This window comes from Anopheles darlingi, chromosome 2, assembly GCF_943734745.1.
Source record: "Anopheles darlingi chromosome 2, idAnoDarlMG_H_01, whole genome shotgun sequence".
Lineage (NCBI taxonomy): Eukaryota > Metazoa > Arthropoda > Insecta > Diptera > Culicidae > Anopheles > Anopheles darlingi.
The window spans coordinates 5,003,428-5,027,500 of NC_064874.1; the positions used below are offsets into that span (position 1 = coordinate 5,003,428).

The 24,073-nt window shown below is 47.6% G+C and overlaps 4 protein-coding genes across 6 annotated transcripts in view; 3 read left to right on the plus strand and 1 right to left on the minus strand.

The window, feature by feature from the left end:
- Nucleotides 1-1,976: 1,976 nt before the first annotated feature.
- On the plus strand, nucleotides 1,977-5,138 carry LOC125952134 (DNA ligase 1). Of its 2 annotated transcripts, XM_049681428.1 has the most exons (6): nucleotides 1,977-2,032; nucleotides 2,103-2,210; nucleotides 2,401-2,541; nucleotides 2,615-2,674; nucleotides 2,738-3,052; nucleotides 3,125-5,138. In XM_049681428.1, the coding sequence occupies exons 1-6, from the start codon at nucleotides 2,013-2,015 to the stop codon at nucleotides 5,031-5,033; spliced, it is 2,553 nt and encodes an 850-aa protein (XP_049537385.1). In that variant the 5' UTR covers nucleotides 1,977-2,012; the 3' UTR covers nucleotides 5,034-5,138. The 2 variants fall into 2 exon arrangements, with proteins under 2 accessions (XP_049537385.1, XP_049537384.1); XM_049681427.1 differs by having other exon boundaries at nucleotides 1,992-2,032; nucleotides 2,103-2,541.
- A 138-nt stretch (nucleotides 5,139-5,276) lies between these two features.
- On the plus strand, nucleotides 5,277-10,424 carry LOC125952130 (rab3 GTPase-activating protein regulatory subunit). Its single transcript, XM_049681420.1, has 5 exons — nucleotides 5,277-5,489; nucleotides 5,571-6,354; nucleotides 6,424-9,451; nucleotides 9,520-9,717; nucleotides 9,875-10,424. The coding sequence occupies exons 1-5, from the start codon at nucleotides 5,414-5,416 to the stop codon at nucleotides 10,109-10,111; spliced, it is 4,323 nt and encodes a 1,440-aa protein (XP_049537377.1). The 5' UTR covers nucleotides 5,277-5,413; the 3' UTR covers nucleotides 10,112-10,424.
- A 9,195-nt stretch (nucleotides 10,425-19,619) lies between these two features.
- LOC125952133 (lysosomal alpha-glucosidase-like) lies at nucleotides 19,620-23,069 on the minus strand. Its single transcript, XM_049681426.1, has 3 exons — nucleotides 22,874-23,069; nucleotides 22,071-22,808; nucleotides 19,620-21,996 (listed from the first exon to the last, which is right to left on the minus strand). Exons 1-3 carry the CDS (start codon nucleotides 22,974-22,976, stop codon nucleotides 20,084-20,086), a joined length of 2,754 nt encoding a protein of 917 aa, XP_049537383.1. The 5' UTR covers nucleotides 22,977-23,069; the 3' UTR covers nucleotides 19,620-20,083.
- A 609-nt stretch (nucleotides 23,070-23,678) lies between these two features.
- Nucleotides 23,679-24,073, plus strand: part of LOC125952123 (histone-lysine N-methyltransferase ash1) — a 16,077-nt gene continuing 15,682 nt past the window's right edge. For both annotated transcript variants that reach the window (XM_049681404.1, XM_049681406.1), the window contains exon 1: nucleotides 23,679-24,073. This exon is cut by the window's right edge and continues 503 nt beyond it. The gene's annotated coding sequence lies outside the window, so the exon portion shown is untranslated.

Consider the following 24,073-nt stretch of genomic DNA (forward strand, 5'->3'; position numbering starts at 1 on the left):
AAAGTTACAGGAACTATTACTTGTTTGCAAACGCATTTCGTGCCGTTGGTGGGAGTTCTCGACATCGATCAATGGTTCGTAAGAACCGGTGCCAGTGCTCTTTTGTATATTTGTAGCGCTATCAAAGTGTGGCGAAGGATTCAAACAACTTGACGAACGTGCCTAGGGTATGGAAACGATGACGAGTAACTGTATCTAGGAGAGAGAATGTTAATCCAGCCTCCAGATGCAGATGATAAACAACCATTAAAATTGCAATTTAACTTTTTCTTCTATTGTGCTTTTGAGATTGTGCGAAATGCAATTTTTCACGTCAAGTATGAAGACGATAAATGATCAAAGGGGCCGTCTGTATCCGTTTGGCTTGCGAAGGCTCCTACTTTCTGAAACAAACCATCCACTTTATCTTAACGCATAAATTGCGCTTGAAATGCTGAAACAAGGTACCAACAACATCACCAGTAGCTATCTTTGGAAAAGAAGCGAAAAGATCGCGTTGCTGGTGATGGCGACTGAAAAGTCTCCGAACGGTGCTAAATTCAAATGGCTGACGTTCATGTTTGATTTCTCCTGTGGCTTGGCTTGGCAGTGTGGCGGCTCAAGTTTCACCATTATCACACTGCCTGCTACACTTGCTGTGCCTCTAGCCGTGATCTTCTCATAGCCAAACTGGTCTAACCCAGACCGGAGTGGTCGCTGTAAGGAATGTGTAAATTATCTCAGCAAAATCGCCATTCTGCCATCCACGTTTGTAAAAAGCTTAGAGAAGGTGAAGAGTTTCATGATTTTGAAAAAAGATAGCTTCCACTGGACGATGCTAGCAAAACGAATGCAATGAGGACACTTGACCTGTAAATTCATTTCAATTTAAATTCACGTTTGTATAGACTAACAAACCAATAAGACGAGGTTTGCATCTATTCTGATCACGAGAAACGAATCAATGGAAACTTCCCATCGGTTTTGCTACGATGACAAGCAACGATAGCGTTTGTGGTATTTAATATCGAGCGTTGCAAAAAAGTTTTTTAATTATCCTCATTCCTGTGTGATGTTTTATTTTCAATTGGATGTTGTTTGGCCTTTAGAACTGCACTGCACTGAGTCGCAGGAGTACTGCTAGAGTGCGGGAGAATTGTGCATCAAAAGCTAAACAATATGTTGATGTATTCTGCCACCGCTACCATTTTAATATTCGTCGTATAAAACTACAAGATATATGCGCGATTGCAATAAGGATTGTACTGCTGACACTACAAAAGGACAAAGAATGCTTACGCTCATTGCATGTCAATGAAATAACAGTTTCATTGCTCTCATGGCGAGGTGAAGTCCATACTGGATATGAAGTGAAGGATTATGGTGCTTTGCATGTTTCTCTGGAAGCTTATGCGACGCACATAATTGGGTCAAGCAACCGAAGGTAGATTTTTTATTTTATAGGAGGAAGGCTGGTCAAGAACCTATCATCAGTGAACAGGATCGATAAGAATTCAATGACGGAAATGAAAGCTACACGACCTGGAGAACCGCACTTGCACATTCTGGATCCGATTCATGATTTTTGGTTCGGTGTTATGTGCCGGTCAGAAAAGAAGGAATTAGCGCTCAATCTCACTCCAGAGGAAAAGAATAGATGAAAAATGACTTGAATTTAGCATAAAATACATCATTGGCAGGCGTATTTATAAAAGGAGAATGTTAAATTATCATACTGAGCATATTTTAAACTTTTTAAACATCTAACACAATGTGTAAAGCATTTTACAACATAGTTTCTATTAAAAATATCTCATATAAAATTAAAGCATAAAAATTCTTAAACCAGGACTCGTTTGCGAATACACCCACGGCTTCTTTAAATTCAAATCAGGTGTATAAAGCAGTGGCTAAACATAGCGCGATTCAGCCCATCCAGAACAAAAACGATTTGACAGCGTCAAAAAGGCGCGAAAATTTGTGTTTACGTTTTGAGCTTTGTCCCGAAAATATTTTAATTTCCTGGAAAAAGAATGTCCCAAAAGTCGATTCTGTAAGTAAAATGTTTCCCACGATCAGCTCAATTTAATTAGATAAAATTCCACTCTTTTCCTGTGGTGTAGGTCGTTTTTCGGGAAGCAAACGGTAGCGAAAAACGTTCCACCGACAACGACGACGGCGGCGGTGGTGGTAAAATCGGAAGAGAAAGACGACCAGCAGGCGACTAAAAGGTAAACTTGTTACGGCACCAAAAACACTAGCAGTGGGCATGTTGCGCTTTATAGCCCATCGAATCGTGGTCCGTGGAACGGCGGTGTCTGGTAGCAATCTGTATAGCGCTGCCGCTCGCTTCGATCCGTGCGTACTAAGTGCTGTTGTTTCCTCTTGTCGTTTTCCTCGACGACCATTCATGGTCAGCAGTGATGTGAGTGCGAAACAGCAAAATGCCGGCGATGATAGTGAAGCATCGCAGTCGCCGTTGAAATTATCGAAGGTAACCGCTGGCAAGCGGAAACGTGTCCTTTCCTCTAGCGGAAGTGAGGATGAAGCGCCGGTGAACAAGTGAGTAACGTGACCTAAGGCCAGCATTATCTGCTGTACTAAACTTCAGGATCTATTCCCTTCCTTCCTTCAGAAGTTCTCCGGAATCCAAGAAGCAGGCTTCTACATTGGAAAAGAAATCACCCAAAAAAAGGTAATTGAAGCTGTCCCGATGGGTCGATGTACGATATTTTATCGATGTTTGTACCCTTGTTAGCCCCGAGACAAAAAAGCCTGCTTCTACTCCTCCGAAAAAGAATTCGAAGAATGTTAAGAAGGAGGAAAAGCCCGCAATGTCGAAGGAGGCTAAAAAATCCCCCAGCAGTCCTGTGGTACTAGCAAGCAGCAGCGTGAAAGTGGAAAAACCTTCACCAAAAGGAGTGAACGGTGGCGGCAACAGCTTTTTCACTTCCACCAAGAAAGAACCAACGGCCAATGGGAAGGCCAGTAGCAGTGGCGATGGAAGCGATTACGATCCGGGAAAAAAGAACTATCATCCCATTAAGGATGCTTTCTGGAAAAAGGGAGATCGGTAAGAATCCTATCTACTTAGAATGATATCAAGAAAACGAATTGTAGAGAATGCATGAACTTTTAATTGCAGTGTCCCGTACCTGGCGTTGGCGAGAACGTTTCAAACCATCGAAGAAACAAGCGGGCGCCTGCGAATGATCGAGATTTTGGCCAATTACTTCCGTTCGGTGATACTGCTCAGTCCATCCGATCTTCTGGCTAGTGTGTATCTGAGCCTGAACCAGCTTGCACCGGCTTACGAAGGTGTTGAGCTGGGTATCGCGGAACATTCGCTTATGAAAGCGATCGCGCAGAGCACGGGTCGTAGCTTGGCCCAAATCAAGACCGACGCGCAAACGACCGGTGACCTGGGGCTGGTGGCTGAGCAATCCAAGAGCAGCCAACGGATGATGTTCCGCCCGGCACCGCTTACTGTCGCGAGTGTGTTCGGGAAGTTGCGTGAAATTGCTTCGATGATTGGTGCAGCCTCGATGACGAAGAAGATGGACAAAATCCAGGCGATGTTTGTTGCCTGTCGGCACTCCGAGTCCCGCTTTATCATTCGCTCGCTGGCGGGTAAGCTACGGATTGGGCTAGCCGAGCAATCGCTGCTGCAGGCATTGGCACAAGCATGTGCTTTAACACCGCCGGAGATGGCAGGTGGAGAGTCACCCATTATAGATGCTCTTGCTAAGGAGCCCGAAGCGAAGGTTAAAGCTCGAGTGGACGAGATCGCCCTTACGCTAAAGACGGTGTACTGTCAATGTCCCAATTACAATCAAATCGTGCCCGTCTTGCTGCAGTACGGTGTCGGTGAGGTGCTGGAGCGCTGCCCTATGCTACCCGGTACACCGCTCAAACCAATGTTGGCTCATCCGACGAAGGGAGTCCAGGAGGTGTTGCAGCGATTCGATGGCCTCGAGTTTACCTGCGAGTGGAAGTACGACGGAGAGCGAGCACAGATTCATCTGCTATCGGATGGGTCGGTGTATATTTTCAGCCGCAATCAAGAGAACAACACGAGCAAGTACCCCGATGTGATCGGTCGGCTCGAGTTTACGCGCAAGGATACGGTCGAGAGTGCGATACTGGACTGCGAGGCGGTTGCCTGGGATGTCGAGAAACGGCAGATTCTTCCGTTCCAGGTGCTGAGCACCCGGAAGCGCAAGGACGCGAATGAAGCGGATATTAAGGTGCAGGTGTGTGTGTTCATGTTCGATCTTCTCTACCTGAATGGACAGCCACTCGTCGAGCGTCCGTTCAGCGAGCGGCGCGAGCTGTTATACACACACTTCCGCGAGATCGAAGGCCAGTGGAAGTATGCGACGAGACTGGATACGGGGGATCTGGATGAGCTACAGCGCTTCCTTGATGAAGCGGTTCGTGGAAATTGCGAAGGATTGATGGTGAAAACGCTAAAGCGTGATGCAACGTATGAAATCGCGAAACGATCGCGTAACTGGCTGAAGCTGAAGAAGGACTATCTGACCGGTGTGGGTGATTCACTCGATTTGGTCGTCATCGGAGGATATCGCGGTAAAGGCAAACGAACTGGAACCTATGGTGGATTCCTGCTAGCTTGCTACGATGCTGATAACGAGGAGTATCAGACGATTTGCAAGATTGGAACCGGATTTTCCGACGAAGATCTGCAGCGGCATACGGAGTTCCTTGGAGCGCACGTGATACCCCGTGCCAAACCGTACTATCGTTATGAGGCAAATCTGGAACCGGACGATTGGTTCGAGGCCGTGCAGGTTTGGGAGGTGCTGTGTGCCGATCTCTCACTGAGCCCCATCCATCAGGCGGCCGTCGGAATCGTGGATCCAGAGAAGGGCATATCGTTGCGCTTTCCGCGTTTCATTCGTGTGCGCGACGATAAGGGAGCAACCGATGCAACGACCGCGCAACAAGTGTCCGAGATGTACCTTAACCAGGATCAGATCAAGAATCAGGCAGCCGGTCAGGGTGGCCGCGATGCAGAGGATGATTTCTACTGAGGTATGGCGAGCAGTTGTTTCCGTCTGGCATTTAATGGGTTTAATTTTCAATACAGTCATCATTTGGAAGCAAAATATCTGCCGTGTTGCAAATCAAACGAAAGAAACCCCGAAGCAACCGTTGGAATTAGTGCGGAGAAACTCCGCTACGGCTGGTGGCGTTGAAGCTCGAAGTTGACATTTGCGAACGTCATTGTTGGTTTTCTGTTTTCGTTTTGTTGTTCGTTCTTCGTGGCTTTGTTGGCGGAAACCTTCGACGGGCTCGAATTAGATTTTAATTTCGTCAAATGATCTTAACATTTAACCACCAAACAATCGTGTGTATCGTAGCTAGACGGTGTTAGGAATTGAAAAAGGGTGTTGAAACCACCAGGACCAACATGTCCTGCGAAGTGAAGGTGCTTTCCGTCATCGAAAACCTGCCTGAGGTACAGGAACAGTTTGGACTCAGTTCAGGTATGTGTGGTTGTTGGCCAGCAATTCATGTTTTCCGCAATTCATACTCACAATTTTCCTCTCATTTCATGCACTCTCCAGATGAAAATTGGTTGAACTCGGTAAGCTACTCACTCTCGCCAGCCGGAGATACGTTGGCACTCGGACATGGATCGATACTGTTGGTGCTGACCTCCCGCTGGGACCGCCAGCGACAGCTGAACGTTTACAGGACGGCCTGGAGGGGAGCGATCGATGATGCTAGCTGCAACATAACGAGCATTCTATGCACGCCGATCGTTGGCCAGGGTCAGAGCTCGCAAACGATGGTGGATTTCAGTTACATCATCGTCGGTCTGGACAGTGGCTTGGTGCTGTTTTACGGAGAAACCGGTACACTCGTCCACTCGCAAATATTCCACCAGGAACCGATACAGGCGCTCAAAGCCCAGAGTGGAAAGCATATCAATGAGGAGCTGTACGTGATGTACCCCTCGTGTACCGTGATTTTGCAGGGATCGCAGGTATTTCCACTGCTACGTAGCTTACGGCAACAGATCAATCGCTACGGTGCGGGCAGTCCCAAGGTAAACGAAGCCCAGGAAACGATTGCCTGTCGCAAGTGGAGCTACGAGAAGGGCATGACGATCGTGGATGCGGTCGTTGTGGGACCGCAAAAAAGCTGCACATTCGATCACCTACTAACGGCCAGTCTGGAGGGTGGATTCTTCGCCAAGTATCGCCACGCGGCACCACAGAACTCGCTTATCGTTGCTACAGGCACTAAACCGTACGTCGGGTTCCACTATGCGAAGGAAGGCTTCACGCAACCGCTACTGGCTGACGTTGCACGAGCCGTGGCCAGCAAAATCAAATCTGCCTTACCGTGAGTAGAATGATTGATTGATGATATAATCGATTCACATAAACTAAAGCACAATACGTCTCTGTACAGCTCGTGGCTTGGTGGCGGTGGTGGGTCATCAGCACAGCAGCAAGCCGCTGCGGAACCACAACTTCCTCCTTCCGAACCACTGATCTGTCGCTTCGGGTTATGCGATCTTCAGCGAAACGCCTTCGCCGTATGGCTTGCCCCAAACTATCAGCTAGCGGCCGTTGCTGACAACTTAGGACGCATCATACTGGTCGACTGCCAGCGTGGTATCGCTCTGCGTATCTGGAAGGGCTATCGGGATGCCCAGTGTGGATTCGTGGAGGTACCGGAGAAGCTTCCGAAAGAATCCTCGACTGCAACTGGGGGATCCTCGCGTAAAGTGGACCGACGAAGAGCGCTATTCCTCATCATCTATGCTCCCCGCCGTTCCGTGCTCGAAGTGTGGTCCCTGCGATCCGGTGGGCCTAAGGTGGCCGCCTTTAGTGCGGCTAAAAATGGACAGCTGATGTACAACACCCACAGCCAGATGGGTGTGACGAGTGGTGCAAGCAAAATCAAATATTCCGGCCACGGTTGTACCTTTCTCGATCCGTCTGACAATAGCTTGAAAGAGATCGTAATACCGTTTCACTGTGCGCTGAGCGATTCCAAGTCCAAAATGGCAAAGGATTTACATCTGCTGAAACGCTTAAAAGTTTGCATCAAATCAGGGGATGGTAGCGAAGCGGAAGAGTTGGATGAGTTGAGCGATATGTGTCGTTGCTTTGAGACTGACGAGATCCGGTTGCAGTGTGTCGAGATGTTGGCCAAACAACGACGTATAAGGCCACGGTTGTTCGCTGTTGCAGTGGAAATTTTCGCTGAGGCATCACTAGAGGGACCTACGGCCTCGTCGGCAGCTAGCACAACTACTGGCACAATGGCAACGGCTGAAATGGAGCACGAGGAAGAGATCGAAACTCGCTCCGAGTGTGTATTGCTTAGTAAAAGCCCTTTACGGATTATGTGTGAGAATTATCAACGGCTAGTCATGTTCTATCTGTATCTGCACGGTGATATGCCTACGATGGAGGAAGAGCAGGCAGAGCAAGACGAAACACAGATCGAGTACAGCCGTGAAGGACAGCTATCCGAACAAGAGCTAACCGTAATAGAACAATTGATCGAGCTACTCCGGATGAATAACACCGCGAAAGAGAATGTTCAAAGCACGAGTAACACAGCGGGCAATTTGGGCGTTGGAGGCAGTAGTACAGGAGGCCCAAAGGGCGTTAAGTTTGAGGAAAATGTTGGTTCCGGTGCGCGTAATACGAGTTTTATGGAGTACCTATCGTCGTTCAACGTGATCAACGACGAGCTTATTCTGCTACGCGAAGAACATGGCGCTAGTGCATATGCTGGACTAGGAAAGATCATCTTCGAAGCGCTGTACCTAGAGAGCGACGCGCGAATTCCACGACTGAATGGATTCCTGGCGGCAGCAGAGGCAAGTGGATTGATGCCGGAAGATTTATTGCGGATTTTCCTGGCCTATTGGTTACGGCTTCCCTTCGCGTATCAGGATATGGCAGCGCTGATGGACGATCTCGATCGGTTCAATGCAGTGCTACATCAAATCTGCCTGTTGGCACGTGATAAGATAATCTTTGATAACAATACCATCTGCCTGTGGTGGCAATCGGTTCGAGAGTACCTGCTCGAATCGCCGTGTGCCTTGCGAGGTCTGCTCGCAGCCCTGATGTGCCGCAATGAAGCGCTGCGGCACGAACATCGTCGACGGAGCGTCGAGGAAGAGGTGACCGAACGGTTCGAGGAGGTAACGCAGGAAGCCTGCCAGTGGACACTGCTAATCGACAAGCTCGAGGATGTTGCAATTCTGGGAACAATTTTGGCCGAAGGTGTACGCTGTCTGCATCCGCGGTGGCCTACGCTGAAGTACCATAAACCAGCCGTTAGCTTGAAGGAGATATTGACGGGAGGAAAAGGCATTATTGGTGAGCTTGCCGCGAAGTGGATCGCTTCGACCGGTATCGAACCGGATATGCTAGTAATAGAGGTCCCACCGGAAGCAACCGAAACGGATCCAAAGCCAACACAGAGCGTGAGCGATACGAAAGTTTCTCCCGAAAAGGTGTTACTAACGAGAAACGATCGACGCGAACGGAACCGTCAGTTGGCGTTGATCAAGGCAAACCTTCTGCAAACGTCCGAGTACGGTCCGGATGAACGGGAAGATGGCGAAGAATCGAAGGAGCAGCTCGATCCGGTGCTTTACAATTTAAACATTCTACGGTTGCACTTTCCATTTAGTCTCGATTCGGGTCAATTGCTGGCACAGCTTGCCTGGGAGTACATTGGAGCGTGGAGCCGGAACATGGCCAACATAGCCTGCTTGAAGGCGGGTCTTGCGTGCCTGCATGCGATACCGCGTCTGCAGTACTCCATCAAGCACGGTCTGTGTTGCATGGTGTGGAATGCGCACCTGAAGATCCCGCTCGAAGCGACAAAAAAGCTCGTTAACAAGGTAGGCCGGTTACCGAAGGAGAAGCTGTGCCTGCAAGATATCGGTATCAGTGATGCGCTCGTGGCACAGTTTCTGGAGTGTTGTCTGGAGTTTTTCGAACACTTTGCCGGCAGTATCGATCATGATAAACTGGAGCCACGTTTTGAAGAGCTGCTACAGGAGGGACCGGTCCCTCTAACGGTGCTGGCGGTACAGCAAAACTCCGCCAATATGTCGCTGCTAAGGTTACACCAGGAGCTCACGCTGGTACTGTTGATGCTTACCTCTTTCAATGTGCGTTACGCCAGCAAACCGATCCAGCAGCTGTTCGATGGTATGGCCAATCAAGCATTTTTCGCCGAAATCAATCGACAGCTGACCGCGAACAGTGCACTGCCCAAGGCGGATCAACTGCTCAGAAAGACCCGTCTCGAATTCCTCTGCCGTACCGTTACCGCAACGATGGATTTGATACACGAGGAGATGCAGTTGGTCTACTACACGGATCACAACGATTGGATGGAGAAAGTCGAGCGACTGGCCAGTGCATGGGAACTAGAGTTTGGTGACATCCGGAAACATCAGGTAAGCAATCCCTAAGGAGCTAGTAAATGGGAATTTATCTAAACGAAATGGTGGTTACTGATTTTTAGATAATCGAGTTATATGCTCATGGCTGGGATACGTACGCACACGAGCTGTTGGAGAACGTAATTCCGGATCAAACCTTCGCAAACCTTTTGCTCACCATTGCCGGTCGCCGGTTAGCCCTGTACACCAAAGCGAACCCCAGCACGTGGGGTCAGATTGCTGCCGTCGGACCGCTCCTTACCGATTATCTCGATACACTAGTAAGTGTCGGTCAGCTTTACTATTTAAACCGTTGAGCCAATCTGGGGTGCCGGTAGCGGATTAAAGATTAGCCAATGCCCGTTTCATAGCATACTCCATAGTTCTCCTTTTTTGTCAAAGAACGTCAATGAACATCGCCTTTTTGATAACTCGCAGGTTAGCAACGGTAACTACGGACCTCCTTTGCGGTTCGCCGGACTGGAGGAGGAAACATTGCAGACTGCGGCTGGCGCTGAGATGTTTATTGAAAAGATAACTAAACTAACGGAGAAAGCCTTCAACGCTCTCTCGACACTGGCGGTCAATGCGAAGGGAACCTCGAAGGAACTACGTATCGCTGGACTAATATTTGATGCCTGTGCCACCATTAAAGATCATCAGCCTAGGCGCTAGTACCCCGTGCTCAGCCGTTCGCTTTCGGCAGCGTAACAATCACTACACTGCACTGGCACTCAAGCAAACAATTGTATTTACTGATTGTAAATAATTTTAATACAGCTATCGCAGCATCCCAAGCTTGTCTGCGCACTCAACTTCAGTTGATAATGCTCAAGTCGTCCTTCGTACGGCCATCGTTGGCGGCTGGCACTGCCGTTCTTGATCCTCTTTTCCTCTCTAACCCTTTAGCTAAGCTATCAAGCGTCATTATCGAAATCGAAACGAAAACCAAACACGTTATACAAATGTTAATAATAAAATACTTCGTTAACACAACGCTCACGCTTTGATATTCTTCGACGCAGGTTTTTCTTATAGCATCGTTTTCTCTTACCAAACGTACTAAAAACCACCGAAATCCCCGTGAGAAGATGCGTCCATTCTAGACGCTGCGTATTGCCGGTAGCTTCATTTAATTAGGCGCTGCAAATATTTGCTAGAGGCTAGAGCCTCTTGAAATCTCTTGCTCCTCCTTTAATATGCTTCATCACGAGCCGGGCATGCACATCTTAATGTTTGCCAGCACGTGGCTCTACACCACCTTGTTGCGGTTTAGAAGCACATACACAAATATATTGTTTTGTGCTGTATATTATCAAGGCTACAACTGTTTGGTTTGATCTCTGGTCGGTCGGTCAAAACGAAGCATAAAAAGGTTGTTCAATGAATGTGCAGCACCCCCATCCTTCTGTATCATCTTTCTAATGTCTTGTCCTATACCGATCGTTGTAAAACTGCGTGGTCAAATATTGTAGAGATTTCTGGGAAACTGCACGATTGTTGTTACGTACGGCCGAAAATATTTCTCGTAATTCGTTACATCACCATGAGAATAGATTCATAGAACCAGTGGCCGAATCATGTGTTTCTGGTTACCTGGAATGTTTGATTTTCGGCGGTAGGAATCTGTTGCTTTAGTGTCTTGTATAATTTTTTTATTAAGTTAAATGCCAGAGCACGGAAAGATAATTTTTTAAAAGAATTTTTCTGTCATCCCCATGGCAATACAATCGATTTTTTCTACGCAAATTAGCCGTTATTGAAAGTTAACGTTCATAACTCTGTCATACTCGAGAATCCTTTTACACAGTGGAATGAGACCTTTAATAGCCTGATGATGACTAAGCCAGTATGAATGTGTAAAATCAATCATTGCATTGAATTGATTGAAAAAGAATCGTAGGTTCAGGAGAAACAAAAAGCCACAACGGCACGCAGACAAAAAAACTGGCAAATAAAACGAAAATCGTGCTAGATCCGAACTGTTGCATGTTTAATATTTAAAGCGAACACCGACAACGCCCGACCCGTTGTCAGTTATACAAACAACGCTCTTCAAACGTTCTTTTTTCGCATTTCAATAGTAGGAGGTGGAATGTCCAAGAAAAAACGGCTTCCATCGACGTACTGAAGGGTCAAAAGTTAATGGTATTCAGAGCGCTTGTAACTCCTATGGCTTAGCCCCATGCCACAATACCATTGATCCTACGGACATTCTGCGTAGGAGTTTTCCATCGCGTGAGTGATTCCTCTAAGTTCACGGTTTCGGTTGTTGCGGTTATATTTTGCCTGTAGTCCGTAGAAAGAAGGTCATTCTCCTCTGCTTCAATCGCATGGTACAAGTTGTTGTTTAAAGACGAGAAAATGGTGAACTTCTGTGAAGCAAGTACTTATTTACCATCGCAATCTGCAAGAGAAACTTCCGCAGCTCACACATCTGAAGCGCCCCGCCTCGCGTTCTCGAGTCTTGACGCTTCTTCGTATGCCTAGAAGTATGCAACCGCATAGCCTTTGGAGAATTGGCCAGTTCACCATCGCAGCACAACACGACACCGGAGCTACCTGCGCAGCCGATGACCGATGCGACGCGACGACGATGTGACATGACAGGAAGACAACATGCGCAACACGTCGCCACCCAATGCGCCCTGACGACGATGTCACAATGATAACGAGGTCGCAGCAATGACCTCATTCTGGAGTGCGGAACTTGCGGTCCAGCTGTTTGTATGAAAGTCATACAAACAGAGCCAAACCAAAGCATCAGCGAAGCGGCTCGGTCGGTCCCGGAAGCAGCGACTAAACATCGGTGTCTGTTTGGTTTGCGGAGTCAGCAGTTGAGACTCGGGAGCGAAGGGGGTGAGAGGGGTGGCTTCTCCACTTAGAACTTTAGAGTATAAATAGGCTAAGATAGACCTTAATAAATGGGAGTTGGAAGTATGTACTCAACACGAAACCATCCGCGTTTGTCTTGAGACCGCTACAGCTCATCCGAAAGCCTCAGCTACTCGATCTTGCTCTGGGCCCCACCCGTGATAACCCTTGTGAGACACCGAGTCAGCATTTGACAGGCCTTTTCGTCCGGACCAGCGATCAGCGACCAGCGGAATCAGCGACAAGAGTCTCTTCCAGCTCCTCTGCAGCATCGCACACTTTGCTTCGGCAACGTTTCGGACTGGCGCGGCGTAATCGGTCGCGACTAAACGCCAGTAGCGTTACACATCATACAAATTCACAAAGTAACATACACAGCGGAACGTGACAAAACAACTCCTTACATAGAACAAGATCGTATTTATTCCACAAGCCGCAGCTTGAAAGTTCATAGGACACTAGCCGTGGCCACACGGGGCGAAAACTCTAGCGCAAACGAAAAAATTAATGCCAAAACATTTACGCTTGCCGTTTACATGCTGTCAAACGATTATAGGTCCGTGGAGCGTAAAACCTAGAGTAAAAGCTGTTTGCAAACGGAAGAGCTCGCAATATGTTCTATTTGTGGTTTACATTGATAGATAGTGATCATTGCTAGTGTGTTCAATCCTTTTCTTCCACAAAACGATTTTAATTTCCTCAACCCGGCCACGTAAACATATCGAAGCGTAAACCATTTGGCATTAATTTGTAAATTTGCGCGCAAATTTTCGCTCCGTGTGGCCACGGCTACTCAATCTCATTCACCCTCCTCTTTTTAGCCGGTTTCCTTGACGTTCTAGTTCCATGGGATATACTTAATTAGTTGAGTATCGTACTAATTGAGCGTTAAATTGAACCACTAAGGGTGTCCTATGGTGACAGCACCAGTATGTTTAATGTCACCATCATTCTCACCCTAGCAGGCGATGTTTTTCAATAGCCGTGGCCACACGGGGCGAAAATTTGCGCGCAAATTTGCACATTAATGCCAAAATGTTTTCGCTTCGTGTGGCAGGGGTAAAAACCCGAAAATTTATGCCGAAATGTCAAACGTATTGTTTTCATCTGTGTTTTGGCCGCTGAAGTTGATTTCCGAATAAATTTTGCAGTTTTTAACGATTTTGTTGCTGTTGCTGTTATATTTATATTAAAAATGCAAAAACAATACGAAAAGAACCTACATTTTCGTAAATAAAGCGTTCGATAGCGTCAAGGGTTCAGCGGAAAAGTCCGCGGACGTATAAAAGTTTGACAGCGTGTAAGGGTTAAGCGAAACCGTTTTGGCATTAATTTTTTCGTTTGCGCTAGGGTTTTCGCCCCGTGTGGCCACGGCTAATGGGCGATGGGTGGTTACATCGTGCCCGACCGGCAATCATAGCCGCAAACACGAAGGCAATTACTAGTAGCCCAAAAGCCACTACCAAAAGAGGATGCACGTGCACTGGTTGGAATTCTGAACGGGGTGGAAATCTGTAGCCACTTAAAGGATAATGTGGAGTTAATTGAAGCAGTAAAGTCAATGTGTGGTAAATTTAACAAAATTCCAAAATTTTCCAGAAAGCCACGTAACCATTTTCCCATATTGCTATTAAGCCATGTTACGAGAACAGCCCGCGCTGAAACCTATGCAATGCTTGCTAAACCACATAAAACTTGTTACTGTAGAGTGAGGTTGCCTTGTGGTGCATCAATGTTGGGTACAAAATGACCACATGATCATACACCATTGAACAGCTTATTGTTTTATGGCAGTGTAAAAGGCATTTAAATATTTGCGCTCTCCCAGTCAATTTATGTTGCGGTTTTTTGTGCTCATCGGTCCGATGAATAAAAAATACGCTCTACTGCTCTGATAGACCAGTATCGAGTCGAGATAAATATCTCGATACTGGAGATTGCAAGCACAAGCTTTCCCTTCTAAAAATGTGATGAGCTAAGACTCGTTCCATAGCTTTTATTCAGCGCTCAAGGGAATTATGCACGGATGTGGTTTAGCGCGCACCGCACCGTGTGTCAGTTTTCGCATTTTCTTATGCAATATACCTGAAAGCACACTAATATATTCGTATACATAACTCGATCTCGCGCATCTACCATATGGGCTAGCCGCATGATATGTTCCTGCTATTGTTTGCCTCTACTCCTTGAGGTAATTTGAACCAAATTTTCGATATCCGGAACCACAACGGCAGGACTATTAACTGATTGAGCGACCTACCTACTATACAGCTCATGTTCCCTTACGATGGAAGGATTTGCCGGAAAATTGTACAGCTGACCGATTTGCATTCTTACCAGGGGCAATGATTATGCAGCCACAACACCGCTTCTGAGTTTTGAAGGGGAAGCACATTATTCTTCATACTTACGTGCTGTGGAATGAGAGCAAGCGTTTGGCCTTACCGACAGCAAAAGCCATAGGATGAGGATGGGTCGTAACAGTAAGTACCAGAAGGTATAGACGAGGATGAGGATGATGGTCGGCTTCATCTGCTTCATCAATGTGTACGGCATGATATTGGGCTAGAATAAGCAGGATACGTGATTGAAGCACCACTCAAGACCGTTTATCGTCACCACAGGCACCGTACATGGTACGAGTCGTGTCGTTCGACTAGTACACGTTTGCTATCGTGACGGTTCCGGCAAAATCTGGAGAGTGCACTTATCTCATCCTTGTTGAGAGCTACTGTGCCGTTTAGCATATGTGAGCACTTTACAACGTCAAGCATGAGGCACGGATTGCTACTAATATTCATTCTCGATTTCCCTGGGGAAATCGATGTGGGTATGGTCGTCCTCGACATGACAGAAAACTTTTTCTCCGTTGGCCCCGGTTGACCCACGGTGGCGGAGATGTTGATGGTGTAGTGGACAGGAATGTTGGGAGTTTATTTCTGGCCACGACATGTCTGCAACGATTGTTTACGCTTATACTCGGTATTCTGGTTGCCTGTCTGGCTGAACAAGATAGCAGGTGTAACCACCAACCTGTAATGAAGCCACCGATCAAGGCCATGGAGACGCATGGTGTGCCGTAGAGCTTGACTGACGGACGTTGGGCACATGAACAAGAGAAAGACCTTTAATCCATAAAGCTCCCAGCCATTGATGACTGCAAACTCATGTAGGAGGATCGTCATGTTTGTACGGAGATTCTATGTTGGCCCGGTGGTGGTTGGCCTTCCCAACGGTTATTAACGTAAAACGCCGGCAGAGTTATTTATTCGACGCAAAATGTTCACGTTCATCTCCACTTTTGTGCTGGTATGTCCCCTTGGGGGACGTATGTCCCAATTATGTTGGTCCAATAGGTGAAACACCCGAGCAGCGCGGTAGGTACATGTATTTAGGTCACATCGGTTGTACTGAATCCGTAACATCGGCTACCGCAACGGTTCTATTCAATCTCAAATCTACTACATCGAAAATTGAAATTCATTTAAATTTTATGCTGATGAGAAAAATTTAATCAACGTTGTTTGATTTCAAACGTGGCGCTCTACTTTTATTTGGCATTCTACAATGTATTCCGAGCGGGTGAACGAAAGGTTGTCCATGGCGTGAGCATAAGCGCGTGAACTAATTAGGATAGCGGCACATTTCACAGGAGCGGTAATCTGGGTAGATTATGCATGGCGGTGACACACTTCAAATATCTGATCACGTGGCTGATGATGAAAGTGTCGCAGATTGTAAATAATATGACGATATCTATAGCAACCATTTTCAGTAACTCTAGTAGTAATCAAGCAGGAAATACGAACGCTCTGTTTTCCAAGGATGCCTTGACCATCCACTCGGGTTGTGGTTCTTTTAGTTACCATGGAGAACACTTTTCGGAACCTTTGTGCACCGTTCAACACCTTCAACTTTCACCGGAAAAGCATACATATTTGCTTGACCGAGGTGAAGGATTCAACTTTGTCTTTTTCATGTTTTCTGGTTTCCGGTTTGGTTTCTGGTTTCGAGGTAGCTAATGTTAGTAATTGTGTAAAAGTAAACATAAATTTTTGTCCCAACAATGTTTGCTGGATTGCGGAGAATGTATTTCGGAACACCTAACACAAGGTGCGCAGATAATGGAAACCATCATGATAGCACTCGTACCAGAACGCAGGAAACGGTCAATTGTTGTCGAGTGGGAGGAAGAATGCAGCTTCCACTCCAGTGATAATGCGAAACACTTAAAACGTTTTCAGAACTGTAATGTTGAAACATTTTTGCTCGCAGCACTAGCAGCGAAGACGAACAAGTTCGATTTATGTGCCAGGACGACAAGTACACCGGTGTGTGCGGTGCGGTTTTACTTTTTGAAGATCGTTGAAACAAAACAAGTTCAACGGAGGGTGTCTTTTATTTTTTATTTTTGCAGGCTAGCCGTTCTGGTGAGAATGAAATAAGTGTATCACATATAATTTCACACACGGTGTGTATCATCTTAGTAGTAATAGAATAGTAGAAATGCTATTGATCCTGATTGTCAGACCACAGACAAGGATCCAGAAATTTTCAGGATACAACGGCTACTTAGTATTTAATACTGTAATGACAAGCAATCGGCTACTATGGATTACTTGAACACCTCTCCTGCTCCTACTAGAAACGATTCTTCGAATTCGATTGCCATAAAACAAATAACATATGAGGACGACGACCGCCTGCGTAGCGGTGCAGAAAAGCAAGAAAACAAAAAGCTTGTAACTCGATTCCTTCACGATTACATTACGATCCCAATTATGATATAACGGCTGGGAATGCTAAATTAACTTGTTGTTTTCCAGTACCATTTGTTTCGCGCCGTGCCGGTTTCCGGTTAAAGGATGCGTAAAACCTCATATTCGATAACCGCCCGCGCAAAACTTGATAGACAACCGGGAATGTCCTTGTCAAGTGAGAGTAGAAACGAGCGTTCCTGGAACGTTTTACCGCATCAACGATTTCCGGGCACAGCAAGCGCTGCCACTGTGATGGAAAGGGAAATGTCGGCGCCAGCATTCAATCAAACGCAGCTTGCGTAGCCGCTGCTGATGTTGCTGGCCGCTAAACGTCCATCTGGTAACGGAGGATTAGTGACACCAACACCTTTGGGAGGCACGGTCGGAGAAGTTTGCCAAAGTTGAATCCAGCGTAACCGCTTCACTTCACATTTTACGCGCCTCCAACGCGCCTCCATGAGGGTCGGATGAAACAATGGTTTGAAATTTCAATCTCACCCACCCGAAACCTCCCACCCCCCAAAGGGCAAAGGTAACCGACTGCAAGAGTGAGCGACGCGGTTCGTTTACCGCAGGTTCCGACAATTCAACGCGTCCCACGTGCGAATCCATCCCTGGCGGTATTTAATTGAAGAGTTCCACGGTAAGCGCAAGCGATATACCATGCGAAAAAGGTTAGCCAGCAAAGATGTTCTGGCAGTTTGTGTGTGTGTGTTTGCAGGAGAGCTTAAAAAAATACGGTTACGTTTTCGGTAAAATCTAGATTTTTTATGACTTTCCGTGGTTGCTGTTACCCGAATTGCTACAGCCAGACCATCGTTTTTTGGGACTCGGAGGTTTTTGTGGCACACATTCTACGGTTCTCTGATGTGGTTTGGAATTCACCGCACTGGAAGCTAATGGGATACTGTTTGTCTGTTACTTTTTTACATTTTTGATGAGTATAAATGGAGCTACTCGCAGTCCTGTAACCATCGAGACAAACGGAAACAAACTGACAGAAGAAGCATCACTACCGTTATGTGGGCTACGTTGTGGCTCCTGGCACCCGGGAACGCAAGATTGTTGTGTGCCCTAGGAATCCAGCCTCGATTGTTTACCTTAATCAAAGTAGGACCTCCCTTTCAAGCCTCAGGAAATCTCTCTCGTTTCATTTCACGCCCAGGGGCGCTTCTAACGCGCATCTATTATCACCTTCTTGCCGAGAGGATTCAACAGAAAGTTGAAGGTAAAGTTCCGCCCATCCTTATTTTGACTTGGCTAGCATTCCTCAGCCTACATGCTCCCTCCTAAAATGGTAAGCAACATTTACCGTGCTTCTTCATTAAAGTGGATATCCCCAATCACTCACTGCTATGCGAGAAGGGTTCCCCCGCTCCTTTGTGGGTCGTCTAGTGGCGCGAACTTGAACTTGTCATCAGACGAGACGAGACAGACCCAGCATACCCTCCCGAACATTACCGGTGCCCTCTTAGAGTCTAGACCACTTGTTGCTTGTATCAGCAATCGGGTCCGGTTCGGGAAAGGATCCGAGCAATACGCGAACTGTCGGACACTCAGGACGTTGAGGTGAGTCTGCGCAGATACTGTCCTCCTAGCTAAAAACCGGAGAGGGGATCGTGACGAATTAGTACTCATCGCTAATGCTAGACACTCGCGTTTGGAACCGTACGAGCGGATGAGCCGAAATATGCACTGTTGCCACTCCGGATGGTCAGCACTGGCGTTCGCGCTTAGTTTGTGCCTTCCTGGTTCGCGCCGTACTAATGTTTAACATTTTTATGAACCCTAAAAGGGTTAATGGTTTCGCATAAATTAGCTACCCCAACCGTAACGAGGGCTCACTCGACGAGGTCGCGACCCGCACGGCCCGTCCGGAGCGCAATATCGGTAGCTGCTTGTCCGGGAAAGATCCGATTCGATGCAGGCAAATAACCCGCGAGGAGGATACCTCTTTTATTCTTGCGGTAATTTAATGAGAAATAAAACCGTCGCTAGTAAGCCCCCAAACGATGGATCGGTCGAACGAGGTCCAACGATTCACTTGCACCTTCACACAGCATGCTGCTCGCTGGGCTGATGGTTTTCCAGCTCCATTCGGAGACGGAGTTTGAACCGGATACATTATGAGCTTAGAAATGTGCTTACCCATTGGGCGCTGGTGGATGATGAGGGTCAAGGTTTAAGGATTAATGGCGAGAAAATTATGAATCCGACCACTCACATCATCTAACCGGACCTTTCATCCTACTCGAGATCGGTTATGTCATCTGGACGGTGGGAGAGGATGGAGCACAGACTGAAGAAGCGAAAATAATACTCATATCCTCTCATCATAACCCCTCACGATCGCTGAGTTAAAGCAGTTAATTGAATTTAACGACCTTGCGTAGACCTGCTGCAAGCAGCATGAATGCACTGCAGATCATTCGCGGAAACGAACGAGCAAAGTGTCTAAGTGAATGGCGGCAGCAAAATGGCCGCCCCAGAAACTGCATATCTTGAATAAACCGAGACACACCGCGACCGAGTGATATGAAAAGAGCACACTTTATTAATTTTTTTGATGGGGAGTTTTTCTCGTCCTTTTTTTTATCATTCCGAACCCACACGTGCTGCCAGAGACATGCTTGATGATGAACTTTGTCTACCGTTACCACCACTACCCGAATGGGATATGGCCCACATCGTCTCGATTCCTTTCGGCCCCAAAACGCACCCATCAAGAGATGGAAAAAAGAATTAAACAAACATCAAGTGACAAGCAAACTGGCAGGAAAAGGGCAAGGCATCGAGAAGAGAGACGAAAGGAAACTCTTCATAACGACGGCTGCATACTAAAATATCCAATTACCATAAAATGTGAGGGCCAGTCTGGTGCGTCTGAAGATGAGAGAAGGTCTAACTAAGGTCTGCCCGGTTCCTGTGTCGGGACAATCCCGGGGAATGCCTCGATGGTGGGCAAATTCCGCTGTTCACTTTCGCCGTGTACCGTGCGCGTTGCGCCTGAATCTTACTTGGCTAAAAAATTTCCGTAAGCATCGACCGGGCCTTTACGGTGCAGATTGGCGAATTCCACCTGCTTTGCCGGTTCCTGGCAGTAATCATAGCCCACAGCGTACTCGAGAGGTTGGGTGGTGTTGGGGTGTCCGTAAAGTTGAACACGGACGATGGTTGCATTGAGTGAAGCCTGCTCCGAACAGGCCGCTTGCTGAGCGAGCTCAGGTGTGCTCACGTTGGCACGCACATTGACCACGATGCGCTCGTCCAGGTCGACGCCAAAGTGAAGCTGAAAGCCGGCCAACAAAAGGACGTGACCGGTAGTAGAACATTTCCAACGGCGAGCATTGCACGTGAAGGCTCCAATTAACAACAGTGGTTTGAGGCGTGACCTCTCCACGGACATCGGCACCACGGATCCCCCCTCCAAGATAATTTCCTCTTCCACTACCTCACGAAGGGGGATGATGAATCCGGGCCGCAGAAACATTGGCAGATCGGACTCTACCACCGCGTACTGCAGTACATCGTTGGCGGGCATCTGTTGCCCACTCCAGAGCTCGTAGAATGTGTCCGGAAAATAGATTGCAATCTGTGTCATCTGTGGCAGGAGCACTGGTGCCACGAGGACAGCCTCACCGAACATAAACTGTTCCCACAGTTCCGTCGTAAAGTTGGCCGACTCTTCGTAGTGGTAAAACATGGGCCGAATGATGGCCGCATCTTCAAGTATCAGTGTGTTGAGCATTTCTAAAAGCTCATAGCGTCGTCGCAGTGCGGCATGCATCAATCGGCGTCCATAGCGGCTGAAACGATTCGGAGTCCGATCGGCCGATACACGAAAGAGCGGCAACAACGATCCAAACTGATACCATCGGATGCACAGTTCCTCCGATACGTTCGCCGGACCCACAGGAGCATTGCCGCAGATGGGTGTGCCCGTGAAACTTATGCCGGCCACCGAAAGGCCAATGATTCGATCCACTTCACTACGAAGCGCAATCCAGGTAGCGGACACATTCGACGGTAGCGTCGCTACTCGGCTATGCATTCCTGCTGCTCCGGATATGAGTGGTATGGTTGGATCGATCTTTTTCTGAATAAGATCGAGCATAGCAACCCCAAGAAGGTTGTGCCGCGAGAGCACCAACTCGGAACTATCGGATAGTAGGGTGTTCCAGGGAAGAAGTTCCTCTAACGTGTCATTCAAACGCTCCGGTTGATAAATCAGTTTTCCTGGACCAGGCAAGGAACTGGTGCGATCGTCACGAGGATTGACTTCTTCGAGGGTGTAACCATCGGCCGCCAGATTCGCGATCTTCTGCCATTGTGAGTCGAACCAAGTGGATAGGTTGGACGTTTGACTGGTTCGCCAATCCACATACACAACGGTGCGATTGCGTAGTCGTCCCTGGTAGGCTAGCAGGTTCGAGGGATTCCTAAACAGAATACCATGGTCCCGGGCATCGATAAACGTTGGATTGCCACCGTAGCTTATCGCAAGCACTAGCGAGGGTAGAAACTTTTTCTCAGCCCCACGCAATAGCTGCCTTAAGAAGTCGAACTCCTTATCCAGCGTCATACTATCGGAAATCCAGAACTGATCGTTGTGCAGGCAGTGCGAATCGAACATGATTGTTTCGTTCAGAAGAACCTCAAGATCGTGCCGGACGATGGTAAGGTTGCGCTTCGCGGATTGATCACAGACGTGCACTCCGTACGTCCAGTAGGGCGGTGTGTATTGGTTTTGCAGGATGGCTTTCGACTGCTGATGGAGCATGGCTGGCGTTGGGCCAGCCATAAACTGAACCTCAAAGTTTTTATCAAACTGAGCACGAATGATGATAAGACGCGATCCAAGAATCTCCACCTCCGTCAGTCCGGGCGTGTTGAATATAACTCCATTAAACAACTTTAACTTTGCATCTGAAAAAGAAAAAAATCGAATGCGGCTACATTAATTTGCCACAAAAAGGCAGACTCTCTGGCAGTTAACGTACTGTATCCCATCACTATCGGTGTGGCGGAAGTATTTAGGTTGTTTAGTAGCAGATGCTTCCTACCCGGCTCTAGGTAAGCACTACCGAGACCAAATAGTATGTCCGCACCAAGATGCAGGGTCCATTCGATGAAATTTTCCGTCACAATTAGTGGACCACGTGCCGTTGAAAAGATTACTTCCTCGTCGATTTTGCGCTTTACCTCGATGAAGAACGTTGGACTATAGACGTGCACTGCCAGATCCCGTGTTTCCATAACTTTTGTAGGAATTTGGTTTCTGGCGGAGCTGATGTTATTCGCTTTCGAAAGCAGAAAGCTCATACGTCCGGAACCGTCCTCAGGAATGATCACGTCGAAGCGTACCTCCGGAAGTGCAGCTTCCACATATGGAGTGCCGCTCCGCAAGGGGCTTAGAATTGCAGGTGTTCCGGGGATCCAATCGTCACCAATGATGAGCTGATGCTCCGATGGTAGCGAGTGATAACAGGTTGCCAGCGTGGTATAGCAACAGCCCAGCTGATGGCACTCGGTCTCACTAAGGTTGTTCCTACCGCACGGAACGTGATACAGCGTTGGGTGACCACAGGTACCAATGATGTCACGCTTGCTGCCATGGCCAATTTCCTTGGAGAAAAAAAAGAGATACGCAAACACCGGAATGATGACACTGCCAACGCCAAGCACGACGAATAGGCGAATGGTTTTGTTCAGTAGCAGCACGTGGATAAAGGCTGGTCCTGCAGGAGCGACGTCATTAATTGGTTAGTAATTGACTCCACTAATCGCAGGCCGATCAACTCACGTTTATCAAATTCGGGGATAACCGTCGCATCGTATCGTACTTCCGAGCGGGCAGAACCTGGACCGCCCATCTGTGATGCATCACGCTCCTGCCCACGAAACATGTCGAATGCAGGCAGGTAAATCTAAACTATTCAGGAACAATCAATCAAAGATTCCCCGTTCCAGTAATAAAGTGTCGAGTGAAACTGTCTCTGATTGCACCTCAACGTGCTATCGATGATATATTATAGGCAATTGAAGAGCCAGCTTTGAACTGGCAGCAGCCAGATATGTTATCAGGAAAGGCGGCTCGCGCAGTAGAAATGGAGAAGATAAGATCACATAGTACAGTGCGTCGCGAAAGCGGAAGCCACGCTTAGTTTCCTTCGGTGGGGGTAATTCTCCCTATTCACAACAGGTGTGCAATGTGACCCCTAAATGTTTAAAGGGTCACGGTACATTTTTCGCCAGTATTTTATAGTGTGGACAAGGGGTCGTAGTAATTTGCACCACAAAATGGATGCAAACTTACTGGAAACCAATGGCAGTATTCTTGTTACGGATTTTTGGAAATTGTTAATGCTGAAAATAGCAGTTTTAGAAAATTGCTTCAACCGCTATTTTGAAAGACTCCCCCAAGTAATCCGGTTTCAGTTCAATCCAGCTTAAAGAATGCAACCCGGTTACGTAAACATTTACCACCGTAAACAATCAAGCGACGGTTACACGAACGCGCAATTCTCGTTCCGCGACGTGAAAATCCATCGCGCGCTTCGTGTAACCATCGCTTTAGGCACTTTGCTTTTACGCTGAGTTTACGCTTCGTGAGGCCCGGGCCACTAAGTGAAAATCCGACCGTGTTGCCTAAAAAGCAAAGAAATCCTGCTCCCGCGATGACGAGTGTGCGGTGAATCCTGTGGTGCGTGCGTGTGTGAAGATCTGAGCGCGGAAAATATGAATTAAGTGCTGTAAAATCCACGGGGGAAAAAGGCTGTCGTGACCTTCGAGTGCAAAATCGAGTGAGAGAAGAGTGCCCACGGCGGGTGCCGTAATTGTTGGCCAAGCGAGCCCGCAAACAGTGATCCCGCGATCCCAGGCGGATAATCGGAAGCGAGCTATTTTCCAGGGCCATCTGTGCGATCGTTCGAGTCGGTGTCCACATCTGTGCGGGCAGTGTCGTCAGGCGGCGGAGACGCCATTTTAGAATTGATTTATAAAA